The sequence below is a fragment of the Spinacia oleracea genome, chromosome 6 (genome assembly GCF_020520425.1).
Source record: "Spinacia oleracea cultivar Varoflay chromosome 6, BTI_SOV_V1, whole genome shotgun sequence".
NCBI classification, from domain to species: domain Eukaryota; kingdom Viridiplantae; phylum Streptophyta; class Magnoliopsida; order Caryophyllales; family Amaranthaceae; genus Spinacia; species Spinacia oleracea.
Window position 1 is genome coordinate 67,928,755 of NC_079492.1, and position 15,336 is coordinate 67,944,090.

Genomic DNA, 15,336 nt, shown 5'->3' on the forward strand with positions numbered 1-15,336 from the left:
GAAGAGTTCTCCCCCAGGTGGAGAAAAAGATGCCAAGAGGAGAAAGGCGGGGCCGAGCAACCTGGTAAAGCCCGCAGAAGTTGATGCTCGACCAGAGACCCTTTCCCCCGAATCAGACCAAGAGATGGAAGACATTTCCCTAGAGGATGAGTCAGACAGAAGTGTCCGAATAGGCAAAGGCCTAGGCTCGGGACTTCGAATAGAGTTGATCCAGCTGCTGATGGGTCACAAAGACATCTTCGCGTGGTCGGCGGCTGACATGCCAGGGATAGATCCGAAGATGATATGTCACAAGCTGGATGTCAGTCCCGAAGCTCGACCAATCAAACAGAAGAAAAGAAACTACTCCTCGGAGAAAAACAAAGCTATCGCCGAAGAGGTGAAGAAGCTACAAGAGGCAGGCTTCATCGAGCCGTGCATGTACCCCAAGTGGTTGGCCAATGTGGTCATGGTCAAAAAAGCGAATGGCTCGTGGCGCATGTGCGTCGACTTCACTGATCTGAACCGAGCCTGCCCAAAAGATTGCTATCCCCTCCCGAGGATAGATCAACTAGTGGACTCAACCAGTGGCCATGCATTGCTAAGCTTCATGGACGCCGTTTCAGGGTACCATCAAGTATTCATGCACCCCGACGATAAAGCGAAGACCGCCTTCATCACGAGCGCAGGAGTGTTCAACTACAGAATGATGCCCTTCGAATTGAAAAACGCCGGAGCCACCTACCAGAGACTAGTTGATCATGTCTTCGCCGATCAAAAAGGAAGGAACGTCGAGGTCTATGTGGACGATTCCATAGTAAAAAGCGTGAAGGAAGAAGATCACATCAAAGACCTGGCTGAGACCTTCGCCAACCTAAGGAGGTACAACATGAAACTGAACCCGAAGAAGTGTGTCTTCGGGGTAAAGTCAGGAAAGTTCCTCGGATTCATGGTGAGCGAAAGGGGAATAGACGCAAACCCAGACAAGGTCCAGGCCGCGCTAGATCTGCCCGAACCGAAGACAAAAAGAGACGTGCAAAGGCTAACGGGCAGGTTAGCCGCACTGTCAAGATTCATATCGAAAGCTTCGGATAAAGGGGCACCCTTCTTCAAAGCTCTCAAACCCAAGACCCTTCCCGGAGGAGAGCAGAACCCATAAAAAAGAAAGGCGTCCCGAGGAAAGTGGACCCCGAGCTGACATGGGAACAAGAGCAAAAGGATGCATTCCAGCAGCTCAGGGCTCACCTAGCTCAACTGCCGACGCTAGCCAGGCCCAAAGAAGGAGAAGCTCTATACTTATACGTCGCAGTCAGCCCCGGGACCGTAAGCGCAGTACTCCTCCGAGAGGAAGTAAAGAAGCAACAGCCAATCTACTTTACCAGCCGAACCCTAACGGATGCCGAAACTCGGTATCCACTCATTGAGAAAGTAGCATACGCAGTGGTGGTAGCAGCTCGAAAGTTAAGACCCTATTTCGACTCCCATCAAATAGTAGTGCTCATTGAACCTCCACTTGAAAAAGTGCTAGACAAGATAGAAAGGTCGGGAAGATTGGCTGCTTGGGCTTTCGAGTTATCTGAGTTCGGAATCAAGTATCAGCCGAGGACGGCCATCAAAGCACATGCACTCGCAGACTTCTTGGCCGAATGTTCATATCAGGAGGTGCTAGATGACACCAAGAGAACATGGGAGGTCTACACTAACGGATCTTCCACTGTAAACGGCTCGGGAGCCGGAATAGTGCTGATACCCCAGTGGGAAAAAGCATAGAGTACGCCCTAAAGTTCGGTTTCAAAGCAACCAACAATGAGGCCGAATACGAGGCCGCAATCGCAGGAATAGAGCTGTGCTTATCTCTGGAAGCCGAAAGCTGTCATCCCTGTAGAGATCGGAACAGAAAGCTTAAGGGTCCAGGCATACAACAGGTATGATGGAGTCCATGGTCAAAGCAACGACCAACTTCTGTCCGAATCCTTGGACCTACTAGACGAAGCTCGGGACGAGGCCAGAACCCTGAACGCAGCTTATCAGCAAAGAGTCAGCAAGCATTACAACCGAAGAGTCAACGCCAGACCTCTAAAAGTCGGCGACCTAGTGCTCAGAAACGCTTTCGCGGTTCAGAAAGGAAGGATCCATGGGAAACTCTCGGCAACATGGGAAGGACCATACATCATCCACTCTGAAAAGAGGACTAGCACCTTTATGCTTAAACAGTTAGATGGAACAATCTTGAAGAACCATTGGAATGCCGATGTTCTCAAGAAATATTTTGTATGATCTAACTCCTTCCTTTTGTAATCCAAGTAAGTCGTTTAATGAGAAGAGGAAAGCCACTGGCACCATGTGTTTCATTAAACATACCCTTGTCTTTTTATTCAATCAATATGTCTTTATGCATGCAACTTCGGATCTGATCAATCCGAAGCTAAAATAAACCCGAAGTAGCCATTTTCTGGGGTCAAAAGGCCCAAGAAATAGCTAATTCGAAACAACCCGCAAGGTACCGTCCAGAATCCTCGGATTCGCGGTACCCAGGGATAATCCGTTCGCAAAAAAGCCCCGAACAGTTAAAAGAGTTCGGCTGAGATCCATGGATCCCCAAAACTCATAACAGTCAGGCTTGCGATTTCTTGCCCAGGTTTCCGAACCACAAGAAGTCGGAAGAACGGAAGTAGACATAAGAGCTAAAAAGCAGACTCAACAGATCCACAGATCTGAAGAGCTCAGAAGCAGACTCTAATGCCTACAAACATAGAGAGCTCAAAAGCAGACTCAACAGATCCACGGATCTGAAGAGCTCAGAAGCAGACTCTAATGCCTACAAACATCAAAAGAGCTCAAAAGTAGACCCAACAGATCCACGGATCTGATGAGCTCAAAAGAAGACTCTAGACATGTCTACAAACGACATGCAAAGCTCAAAAGCAGACTCAGATTCACGGATCTGGTAAGCTCAAAAGTAGACTAAGCATACCCAACATTGGGAAATGGCTCGGAAGCAAACCAAGTCCTTCAACAAATCTACATATTTGAAAGAATAAGGGAGATCCGCGGATGAAAACTGAATCCAAAGACCCCAAAACAAAAGTTAAATACCTCGGAAATGCAAGAAAAGATGAAACGAAATAGCGAAGTCATTTTATTTCAACATTTGGGGAGCAAACACGATTACACCAACTAAAGCTCGGATCAAACCGAGGAATCCTCAAAAAATTGAAAGCAAAATGACTTAAAAAGCTAAATCGGCAGCCATCAACAGACAAAACGTCGGCCTACCGAAGTACTAGGAAAGCAAAATAAAATAAAATTATTGAAGTACAACGCAGTGCCGAGGCAAAAGGGGGAAAATTAAGCGCAAGTTCGGGGGCCCTCAACTGGAACCAACCGACTCTGAGGAAGACAACTGCCCAAGTCCCTAGGGGACATCACCATCACGTCCCTGAGGAGCAGCTTGCGAAGAAGTACCAACAGTGGTGTCCTCTTCCGAGGCGACCTTCCGAGCCTGCTGTCCTTTAGCAGCTTCTTCGCGCTCCCTGGCCGCATCATCCCTATCAGCCTGGCACTCATCCTGGTTGTCCTCAGCCTCGAGCCATTTAGGCACATGCTCGGCCCACTTAAAGTCAGGCATGTTCTTGGCAAATATCCTGCGGGCGCCGAGGATACCCTCCCAGTACATATCCTGGCACTGCTCCCCAGTATACATCCGAGCCTTCTGCTGCTCGAGGTCACGAACCTGTTCCTTTAGACGCTTAATGTCATCCTCAAGAACAGGAATCCGGTCAACCTCGGCCTGAAGCCTCATATTGCTCTCCCGAAGGTCGACAATCGTGGTGTCTTTACCTTGGAGCTTGGCCTCCAGGTCAACCTTCTCAGCAGCATGCCTCTTCTTCTCCGCCTCGTACTTCTCGGCATCTTCTCCCGCATGGAAAGCAAGAATGCCGACCTCCTTCCCAATCCGAACCAAGGCATCCCCCCCTTCCTTGGTAAACTCAGCAACCTCCTCCCTTGCCTTCGCAAGTTCGGAAACGACTAAGCTGAAATTTCTATCAATGTTGGGGATGTCCCGAGCGTAGATTGCCTCAAACTTTTGGAGTCTCCTCTCATCATGAGACTGGCATGCAGCAGACAGAGAGCTCCAATAGGCAACCTAAGTAAAAAAATGGGAGGCGAGCTTAGCTAACGAAAGAAGAAAGGAAAGCTACGGCCAAAACAAAACATGTACACATTACCTCGTTCAGATGGTACTGAGCCATCTTGGTAGGGTGGTTCACCACCTCCCCAGGAACGCGGAACTGAGGAATCCCGCGAAGCAAATTCTCATGGGCAGCTTCGGGACCGATCAAAGAGCCCACATGGGACAAATGATCCTCACCCAGCACGGCAGGACGAGCATACCGAGCCATGGTCTCCCGAACCTCCAACGGAATCCTCTTCAAAGGAACGTTCGCGCAGGGGTCACCATGGATCAACCCTTCCAGCATGGAGGTAGAAGTTGAGCCCAGGGTCTCACGAACCCTCTTAACCCCACGACCCTCAGAAGCTCCACCTTCAGCGAGCTGGAAAGGCGAAGGTTGCTCAGCACCTTCAGCAGCCGAGGTCAGGTTCTCAGCAGCCTCCGTATCAGAGATCTCCACCACTATCTTCGGTGGAGTCTCGGGATCCCCCTCCATGTCGCCAACGGCGAACTTATTCGTTGCGGGGTCCTCGATGGCAAACATAGGAATGTCTGCCTCAGCTTTCTCCACCTCATGGGTGATATCCTCAACGAACACTTCCGTTGGAGTCAAAGGCTTCAACGGGGAAGGAACATCAGCCTCCTGAGCCAAAGGTTGGTCGACAAGCTCGTTTGATACAAGCACCGCGACGCTCTTCAGCTTCTGGCCAGGTTTGGGGATAAAGCGGCGCAAGTGCGGCGGAGGCCCCATCTCCTTCTGCTGACGAGCAAGGTAGAGTTTTCCTGCTTCAGCAAGGCTCGGATCCTCAGCAACAACCTGCTGAATCCTCTCCTCAGTCAGAAAAGGTCGACGGCCCAAGAACTCAAGAACCTCGGGTGAAGGGGTTACCTCGGCCGAAGACGAAGACTTCTTCTTCTTCTTCTTCTTCTTCTTCGGAGACCTCTCCTTAGCAACCGACTTCCCCTTCCGAGAAGCTTCGTCCTCCGAAAACTTCCGCTTCTGCAACCTCCGCGATTCCTGGAAGACGCAGGAAAATAAGAATACAAGTAGAAACCTCCAGAAAACACGAGAAAATAAAGAACACCTAACTCGGGAATAGCGAAAGAGGGAGGAGATGAAGCAGACGAGGTAACCGGTACAGCAACCGTCACTTCAGGACCCTATACAAAAGCAAAATAAGATGAGACCCACATCAGAAAATGCTTAACACTTCGCATCCGAACAAGCAGAACAAGGAGGTTACCGGATCAGAAGTAGTTACCAGTTCAGGCAGAACACTCTGTCTGGGAACCGCTTCTCCAGGGTTATCAGCAGACCAAGGATCAGCTCGGATATCGTCGATATGAGCCAAAGTGTGGGCGGAGAACCGATGATTCTCTAGCCTCGGCTGCCGAGGGTTGGAAGACTTAAAATCGTAAGGAGGACAGCTTTCGAGAATCCTACTACCCTCCAATTTATACCCCAGCACCTCAGGGTCAATAGCAGCCTCACCGAACGCTGCGCAAGAAAAAGTAAATGGGTTAGATAAAAACAAAGCTAGAGGCAAGCACCTCAGCCGAAGCGCGATCTCAGCACAAGAAAGCTCACCCCTATCATGAATCCTACTGAGACCGGCAGCAGCGAGGAGAGCCTCTTGAGTGATATAGTGGAAATTAGGAAGCCAGTACAAAGGCTCCCTAATCGATTTCGCTCGGAACCACTCAAGCAGAGCAACATGATCCGAATTGCTCGGATCAACAGGGCCAACCCTAGACATCTCCGGATCCACCCTCACAAACCACTTCGGCGGCGCATAGTAGTGTGGATGCTTCGGATCGACAGGCACCCTCACTAGGAGCCACTGCTTCTTCCAATTATGGACCGAAGAAACATAAGGAAACGCGGTCAACTACTGCGATTCGCCCTTCCGAAGACGTTTGTTGGTGATGGTCCACCAACCATGTTGGGCATTCTGGTTCCTCCCGAGCTCGTGCATCTCCTTGAAAACTTCTAGCGACGGAGGGTAACTGAGGAAATCACACGTCCAGCGGTAGGAGATTATATGACGCATAGACTTCGGCGTCAGTTGGGCCAAAGAAATGTTGTACTCCTCCAACACGTGAGAAACGAACGGATCTAAGGGAAACCGAAGCCCATAGTCAAAATGGTGGAGGTATACAGCAATAAAACCTGGAGGCGGCCTCGTCACCCGAGCATGCCTCTGAAGCGGAAGCTCACACCAGTAACCCAAGGCATACTGAATGCCATAAAGATCCTCGGCGAGACGATGGTAACGACCACGGCGAGCTTCAACTAACCACTCCCCCTCGACGGCCGTGCCGTCAAGACCAGCGATCTCGCTCGGATCATCGAAGAGAGCCGCAAGTCTACCTTCAGGGTCCGCCTCCTCCCACCGCCTCGGGAAGAAAGGGCGGATAGGAAAGCGGCCAGTAGCACCAGTTCCAGGACTTGGCCCGGCATGAGCTCCACTCCCCGAACGCTCTTCAGCCTCGGAGGAAGTTTTCGTTGGTCTATCTTCGGAACCACTAGACGAAGACACCACACCAGATTTCTTTTTCCATCTCCCCCCAGCCATGGCAAAAACTCCAAAGAAAATAGAGTGCCGAAGTGCTAAGAACTGAAAGACAAAAGGAGAAAACGAGAAACAAATTACCTTGCTCGAAGCGGAAATCGCCGGCGAATCAAAGGGAACCAGGATCCGAGGCTAATTCTCGGCGTATTCACGAAGATCTGAAGAAAACTCACAAAGAAATCGGCAAAATTCTAGGAAAAATTCGAGAATTTGGGTGAATAAAGTTTTGAATGATCGTTTGGGTCGAGTATTTAAAAACCTTGGCTCGAGAAACCGCCCAACTCCAACTTTATCCTAAGCCGTTCGATCAACGCCATTCGCAAAACATCCATGTGACACCTGCCCCACTGATGCATGGTTCCAACGCCCCTTTTTTAAAAAAAAGAGAGGGAAAACTTTCCAACTTCTGATACAGGAAACCCGCCCATTTGTTCCTAAATGGGCCGGGTCTGGGGGGGCATGTTGTTTGGGCTCCCAATTGACTATCAATTGGGCCACTAAGTCCAAAGCCCAAGGGCTCAATATAGCAGCATCAAACCAACAAGCACTACAGTCCAAAAGGCTATTCAGCCACCAATCAGGGCCCAAGGCCCACTTGCAATAAATGACCTAAGGGCAATCATTGCACGAACACTATAAATAAGCCGTCATGGCTCACTTACCAAGGTACGTCCATTTTCACGCCTTAAGACTACTCTTCTAGGGAACTTCTCTCTCTAGAATTCGAGCATTGTTCTTACTTAGGCATCGGAGGGGCTTTCCTCGGAAACACCCCCGAGGCTAGTAACTCGTTCATTGTGCAGGTTGATTTGGACACGATACATTCGAGCTAGCAAGATCTTCAACACATACAAAAGGGCCTTCATTCGAAGCCCATTGTTTCATCCACTTCAACACCGGAACACTATTCATTGGGGATTCGGAGTTCAAGTTTTACATGTTTGCTGTTTATCTGGCTCTGTATTTGTTTTAAGGGTGTCATGTTGAATCAGTTAGGGAACATAGAGAGAAACCTCTAAAGATAAGAACATGAAAGGGGCTGGGAAGCTAAAAAATGGGAGATGGCAATGCCTTCTTTTTTTTTTGTCAGAGAGCCAAGCAACATTGAGAAAGTACGTGAGGTTCAACACAGGATGTCAGAGCCAAGCAACATTGAGAAAGTACGTGAGGTTGAAGGTAAGGTGCAATAGAAGTTCAGATTCGGAAACCACTCAATCAGAGTTGTAGGCGAACATATGCTTGTGTCCTCGTCACTAATAATTATTATTCTCTTTTTTTTTTCTTTTTGACATATGCTAAAACAAACAAACAAACTAAGGAAAGAAAGAAAAGGAAATAGATGTCGAAGCCGCTTTGTGTGCAAGATCATGCGCCTCTTGAACCTGTTGTCGACTTACCTTATTAATACTGCACCAGCCCATGGTACTCCCCAGTCGATGTATTTCCTTCACAGTCCAAAGATTTTGAATATCACTGGTCTCCTGCTGTAGTAGCATCTCAACCAACGTCTGAGAGTCAGTAAGAATTGTAATACAACGAAGGTTGGCAGTAATACTCCATTGAAGAGCAAATAAACATGCAAGTGCCTCTGAGCCGACTCCGTTGATCCCACACGCGCCCCTCCTAAAACCCTGTTTGTGGAAGGTTGTTGATTTTCAAGGAACCAACCCATACCAGCAATTCGATTTTTCTTCTTCCACGAACAATCTACTTGAATAAAGCAACATGGTCCTTCTATTCCTGTATCAGCAAGTATTTCTCTAAAAAAACCCGGAGGATATAAAGGATCAATTTCGGAGGATGAAGAAAGTGCAAAATCCCCTGTTGACGTATTGCATCCGTGATAAGAGAAAAAACTGTAGATATATTACCATGATCATTCCTGAAAACTCCGTTGTTCCTTGCCAACCAAAGACCCCACATAGTAGCAATAAAGTAAATAGCCCTAGAGCTATTTTTCCCATCCTGGCGTTGAAAAAGCCGGATATAGTAGAGAAACCAATCTACAAAAGAAAGGTCCTCATTGATTTCTGAATGGATCTCAAGAGATCCAATCCTCCACACTTGTTTCGCTAGGTCACAAAAGCGAAATATGTGCTGAGTATCCTCATTACTATTTGCACTAAAATCGCAAGTAACAGACAACGGAATCCCACGGTCTGCAATATTAACCTTCGTAGCAATTCCATTGTACAACAATTTTCATAGGAAAAGCTTCCATTTTGGGAGGCTCTTGAGAGCCCGGAGGATTTTAAAGAATTCTAGGTCTTGGTGAGGTGTAGCAAGACCATAGTCTTCAACTGCCAACATAACGTATGCCGTTTTGACAGTAAAATTTCCCGACTTATGAAAACGCCAGTATTGAAAATCATCAGCAGCAGCAAAAGGTAATTCCATTGCAGCAATCTGTTTAGCATCATTAAACTCAAAACACGAATTGACCTTATGCAGATTCCAATCCGTCCCAGTGGGAAGAATGAAATGATTGACTTTCCATTTCATAGCATTTCGGAGGGTCACATTTGATTTTAACTCGGGAATTCTGCCATTTACCCATCTATCTTTCCCTGCCCAAACTGCATTTCCATTCCCAATTTTCCACTCGCAACCTTGTAGAAGAAGATTACTAGCACGACAAATACCCCGCATACCCCAGGAAAATTTTCGACCTTTAAATGTACATACCTTCCCGGTCACGAGAGGGGATGAAAACTTCCTCCTATAAGCTTCGGCCAACATTGTGTGTGGATTCTTATAAATACGCCATGCTTGTCTCATCAATAGAGCTTTATTCAGGGAAACCATACTACGAATCCCCAAACCTCCTAAACCTTTAGGGAGTTGGATAATCTTTTTCCTAGCCCAGTGCATTCCTGAATTCTCTTTATTAGCCCAAAAAAATCGAGCTAAAATAGAATCAACCTTATAAGAAATCGAAAGCGGAATTTCCATACAGTTCAGGACATGGGACGCCATTGCAATAAGAACAGAATTGATAAGAATAAGTTTATGAGCTTGGGACAGATGAACTGAATTCCAGGAGCTAACCTTGTTAGGTTATGATACATATGAATAAACATAAATCATGCGGAAAAACCATAATGCCAGGAAACATATAATTTACACATAATCATATAGCATAATTTAGATGTTTTATCCAAGAAAAGGTATTTATAGTTTGCATAGTCCAACCATTGATTCCGAAAATTTATACAATAAATTGGGTAGGTTGCTAGTAAAGTTCTCTATCCACGATTCTGCTATTTACTTTAACTGAAAACTGAATTTAATAAAAAAATATTACTGGAATATCGGAGGAACTCCCCGCCTGAGACGGGTAGAAATAGTAAAGAGGGGGTGCAATTTGTAATGCTTTGATTATTTTTATGTACAAAGCAACAAACATTCGAATTAGAAATTTGAATTGGATTTATATCCGTATACCCTTTTTCTTCTTTTCAGTCATTCATTGAATGATAAATCACTACAAGCGATGGGGATACACGATTTAAAGAACGGAATATCCAATATTTCAAAATTGTATCTAGAATGACTGGAAAAGTGGAATCAAGACTCGATATAATTTGATCGTTATCGGCAAATCCAAAATATTTGTAGATAGATTCAATTAGTAGTTCCCAACCCTGGGGTGAATGAAATCCGATACATAAATCGGTTACTAAAAGAATAGAAAAAGCTTTTATTGTGTCTCTTAAGTTATATAGGAATTCCTGAACCCAAGAATTAAGAAGAATAAGTTCTTTATTTCCCAGAATGGAATAACCGCCTAGAATAAGGAAACAGATTAAATTTGTCGAGAAGTGCAAAATCATATGGATACAATCCTCATTGTGCATCTTGATCAATTGAATCGTTTTATTGTGGATTCCTATACCGAGTTTTTGTAACTGTGTTTCTGGATATTCCTTTATCATTTCGTCCAACAAGCGGAGCTCCTCTTGCTTAGTATCCATGAATCGATGAATTTTTCGAGAAGCTTTTTTTCTTGAATAACATTCAAAAAAGTTTCAGATTGCTTAGTATTCCACCAAGTAGTAACCCAAAGATTCCAGACTTTTTTGAAATGATAGATAGATCCACCAGGGTAAAAATACTATAGATATAAGATATAGAAAAGGAATAAATACTTTCTTTTTTTCCATTTTTTTTTCATCTATAAATTGTTAATGAATACGCGGAAGAACCACTTCATTTTTCAATTAAGTGATATTATTTCGATTTCAAGATGAAAGAACTCACTTTCTACCAAAATAGAAAATATTTTAAAAAATTGCACAAGTTAATCATAGCACAAAAAAAGAATTGAAGGCCTGAATGTGATGATAAAAATGGGTGGCAAAACACAAAAGAGTTTGGATAATTATCGTTATAAATTATAATAAATCCAATTATTTGATCATTAAAGCGAACAAAAGAAAGTATTACTGAAAAAGAGATAACATAAAAAATTTACATTATTTATTTGTATTTTATATATCAATTACAAATACTTACTGGACAAAAAAATACTATTTTTTTTGTTACGGAATTGAATGGATTTCCATTTAAAGACCTATTATTTGTAGGCATAAAAAGTTTTCCCTTTTGGTTGTTCTGTATACGTCTGTTTTGACCTGAGTGGGCGTTCTGATGAGATTAAGGTATGCCGTAGAAAAAAATATTCTAGATTAATTATCTTAAGCCAAGTTAAGAAAGCATTCATAATTTCAGCCCATTTTTCAAAATACTTCAATTGGTACACGCAAGAAATAGGCCAATTCAGCCGCTTTTTGTTCCATTTCTCGTGGAGTCAAATTCTCATCAGTACGAGTAAAAGGAATGGCTCCTTGACCTCTGATTTCCAGATAAAGGACACGACGAGTATAAATACCCTCTTTAAGTTCTATTCCAATAGACTGAATATCTTTTATAAGATATCGGAAGAAGATGCGATGATTTTTTCCAGGGAATCCCCAACGAAAAATACAGACTATTCCTTCTTTTCTATCGAATCGATCATAACCACTACCTACATTCCATGAAATTGCACACCACAAGTAGGCGCTAATAAAGAGGCCTGCAATCCCATAAAAAGACATCACCAGCCCTTGTGGAAAAAAAAGAATTTGCTGGGGGGAAATAAAGATATAAAATTCTTACCAAGTTAGCTGGAAATTCCAACCAATAAAAATCCTGATGAACCTAAAAAAAGTATAAAGGCCCAGCAGAAATTACTTATTTTTCGAGATCCCGTTATAAATTCTACCCATATACGTTCTGATCGCCAATTCATACTAGATCTGGTTGCATTAAATTTGAATTGAAAGAATACCCAAAATGAATTGGACTTTCCTTACTCTGCCTTGTTTCCGATGTAACTCTCATCAACTAGTACTATTCTGATGTCGGATGTGTTTCACTTTTACTTTTATTTATAAATTTAAATATCTAACTCTATTTTTATTTAGTTCGATCAAAATAATAAAATCTACCCCTATGTCGTCATCTTTCCATATACATCACATACATAAGCATTAAGGGCTCTTTCTTTCATTTATGTTCGAAAGAAATCGCGTGGTATACCATTCCGCTAAATTGATATATGTGTTATGATTCAAGCCTAAGTCTTGAAATTTGGACCATAAAATCTAAACAATCTTATTTTTTTTAACATAAAGAAATAAAGAAGCCATTGCAATTGCCGGAAATACAAGGCCTACTAAAGGCACAAAAATAGAGGGAAAGTTCATAGTTGTTATAAAATGGGTACCTCAATTTACGATATTGTAATTGTACCTGTTTGTTATATTTTTTTGTTGTTATTATATTAATTAATTAATTAGAATTCTATAAGAAAGTATATATAATAAGTACAAGAAATGTAGAACTAAAAAAGAAATTGGATTTCTACATATAATATATGATTGACTTTCCTTTCTGTTTTTTTTTCGTCCTTTTGCTTCTATTAATTCAAGAAAATATAAGGTTTATTAGAAATTTCCAAAAGAGTTGTTAGAGTCTGATCCAAAATATATTTTAAATAAAAATTCCCAGACCAAACAAAAAGTTCTTTTTTAATTCTATCCATATGTAAGTGTAATAAGGAAACATAAAAATTTTTTATTTCACTAATTTTCACAGAAGGAAAAAGTACAAGTCGTTCTTTTATCTTGTTGATCGAGTTTTCCTAATTAGGAATCGGAAATATAGAAAATAATTTCTAGTTATTCACATTTTTTTTGAAGTCTTTTTTTATTACAAACTTAAGATGTTGCCAACAAAAAACCCCATTCTTCTTCTTCTGGTTTTTACTTTAGATTCCAATAAAAACAAAGACTTTTTGACACAAATAAGAAAATTGATCTTAATCCTCGCCTTTATTTTGATTCAAAGGAAAAAAAGCATGCAGCTCAAATAACTCTCTTAGAACGCCTTTTAAAAGATTACGCGGTACGATTGGATCAAATAAACCCTTATGGAATAAAAATTCGGCTGCTTGTGAACCTTCAGGTACTGTCTTATTCAATGTTTGTTCAATTACTCTTTTACCCGCAAATGCAATGTAGGCGTTAGGTTCGGCAATAATGATATCCCCCAACATACCAAAGCTGGCTGTCACCCCACCAGTAGTAGGAGATGTAAGGATTGATACATAAAATAACTTTTTATTTGATTGATAATCATATAAAACAGACGAGATTTTTGCCATTTGCATTAAGCTCAAGCTTCCTTCTTGCATACGTGCCCCTCCGGAAGCACATACTATAATAAGGGGTATGAATTTATTGGAAGCATACTCAATCAACCGGGTTATTTTTTCCCCTACTACAGATCCCATACTACCTCCCATAAACTGAAAATCCATAACCCCAATCGCTACAGGAATACCGTTTAGTTGACCTATATCGGTTTGAACAGCTTCAGTTAAACCCGTCTTTATTTGATAAGAATCAATACGATCTTTATAAGCTTCCTCCTCCGGATGAAATCTGATAGGATCCATAGAGACCATATCGTCATCCATTGGATTCCAAGTACCGGGATCAATCAGAAGTTCGATTCTATCTGAACTACTTATTTTCAAATGATATCCACATTGTTCACAAATACCCATTTTTGACTTCAGCAATTTCTTATAATTTAATGTAGCGTGCCCTCCCTAGCTGCGCCCAAACCGAACAAGAACAAGTCTTTAGGACTCCAAGTGTCGTCCCTCCGTAGATAGTCCACAGCACGTCCGGATCCGCCTTAAGCTTGACCAACTAGAATCGCCCTTAAGGTTACTAGGATTTTCGGCTATTTGGGTTGCAAGTGTTTGGCTGATTTTTGCTTAAAATCTTACCTTTTGAATACTTCAAAAATCTGTTAAATATGTGACCCTAGGCCTATATTTATAGAGTTTATGGAAAGGAATTATAATCCTACTAGGATATGGAAGAATCCTATTAGAACTCTAAATAATAAATTTAATCTTTTAAGATTAGGATTTAATCAATGCACGAATTCCGATAGGATTAGGATTCGTTACGAACACGAGTGTCACACGACCACGAGGGAAGCACACACCGCGCAGGCCTTGCGGCCCACACGCGTGAGCGCTGCCTCGCAGCCCACGAGCATGCAGCCCGCGCTGCCTCGCAGCCCACGAGCATACAGCCCGCGCGCGCCTGAAGCCTTGCTGGGCCTGGCGAGGCTGTGGCCTTTCGTGTTGGGCGCTTGGCTTGCTGGGCGCGGGCCTGGCTTCGTGCTGGGCCTTCGTCTAGCAAGCCTCGTCCGATGCTAATTCGTACGATGCGCTTCCGATTAAATTCCCGGTTCCGGAATTCATTTCCGATACGAACAATATTTAATATTTCCGATTCCGAAATTAATTTCCGTTTCGAACAAATATTTAATATTTCCGTTTCCGGAATTATTTTCCGATTCCGATAATATTTCCGATTCTTACAATATTTCCGTTTCCGGCAATATTTCCGATTCCGGTAATATTTTCATTTCCAATAATATTTTCCGATACGTACCATGTTTCCGTTTCCGGAAACATCTACGACTTGGATAATATTTATATTTCCGATACGATCCATATTTCCGTTTCCGGCAATATCATCGTTTTCGGAGTATTCATTTCTTGCTTGTGACGATCTCAGCTTCCACTGAAACCAAGATCCATCGATTCCGAATATCCATAGATGGAGTATTTAATGCCATTAAATACTTGATCCATTTACGTACTATTTATGTGACCCTACGGGTTCAGTCAAGAGTAAGCTGTGGATTAATATCATTAATTCCACTTGAACTGAAGCGGCCTCTAGCTAGGCATTCAGCTCACTTGATCTCACTGAATTATTAACTTGTTAATTAATACTGAACCGCATTTATTAGACTTAATATTATATGCATACTTGGACCAAGGGCACTATTTCCTTCAAACCTTGTTCGATCCCAAATTTGAAACCATCTTCATCTGCAAGATATCTCTAAAATCTTGTTGTTCTAATAGGGGGGGGTGTTAGAACTAAGTTTAAAGTGAGATTTCTGGAGATTTAGTTGTTGTCCCGATATCCTACAAAATCTGTTGATAATGTTGGTGACATGAGTGCAATTGTC

General features: G+C 42.9%; 1 protein-coding gene and 1 pseudogene across 1 annotated transcript; both read right to left on the reverse strand.

The window, feature by feature from the left end:
- Nucleotides 1-10,037: 10,037 nt before the first annotated feature.
- LOC130463908 (chloroplast envelope membrane protein-like) lies at nt 10,038-11,388 on the reverse strand (annotated as a pseudogene).
- Nucleotides 11,389-11,465: 77 nt separating this feature from the next.
- Nucleotides 11,466-12,623, reverse strand: LOC130462754 (photosystem I assembly protein Ycf4-like). The gene is given in 2 exon segments (XM_056831645.1): nt 11,466-11,863; nt 11,866-12,623. Coding segments are annotated over 2 exon segments (552 nt in total). The 5' UTR covers nt 12,020-12,623.
- Between the last annotated feature and the right edge of the window lie 2,713 nt (nt 12,624-15,336).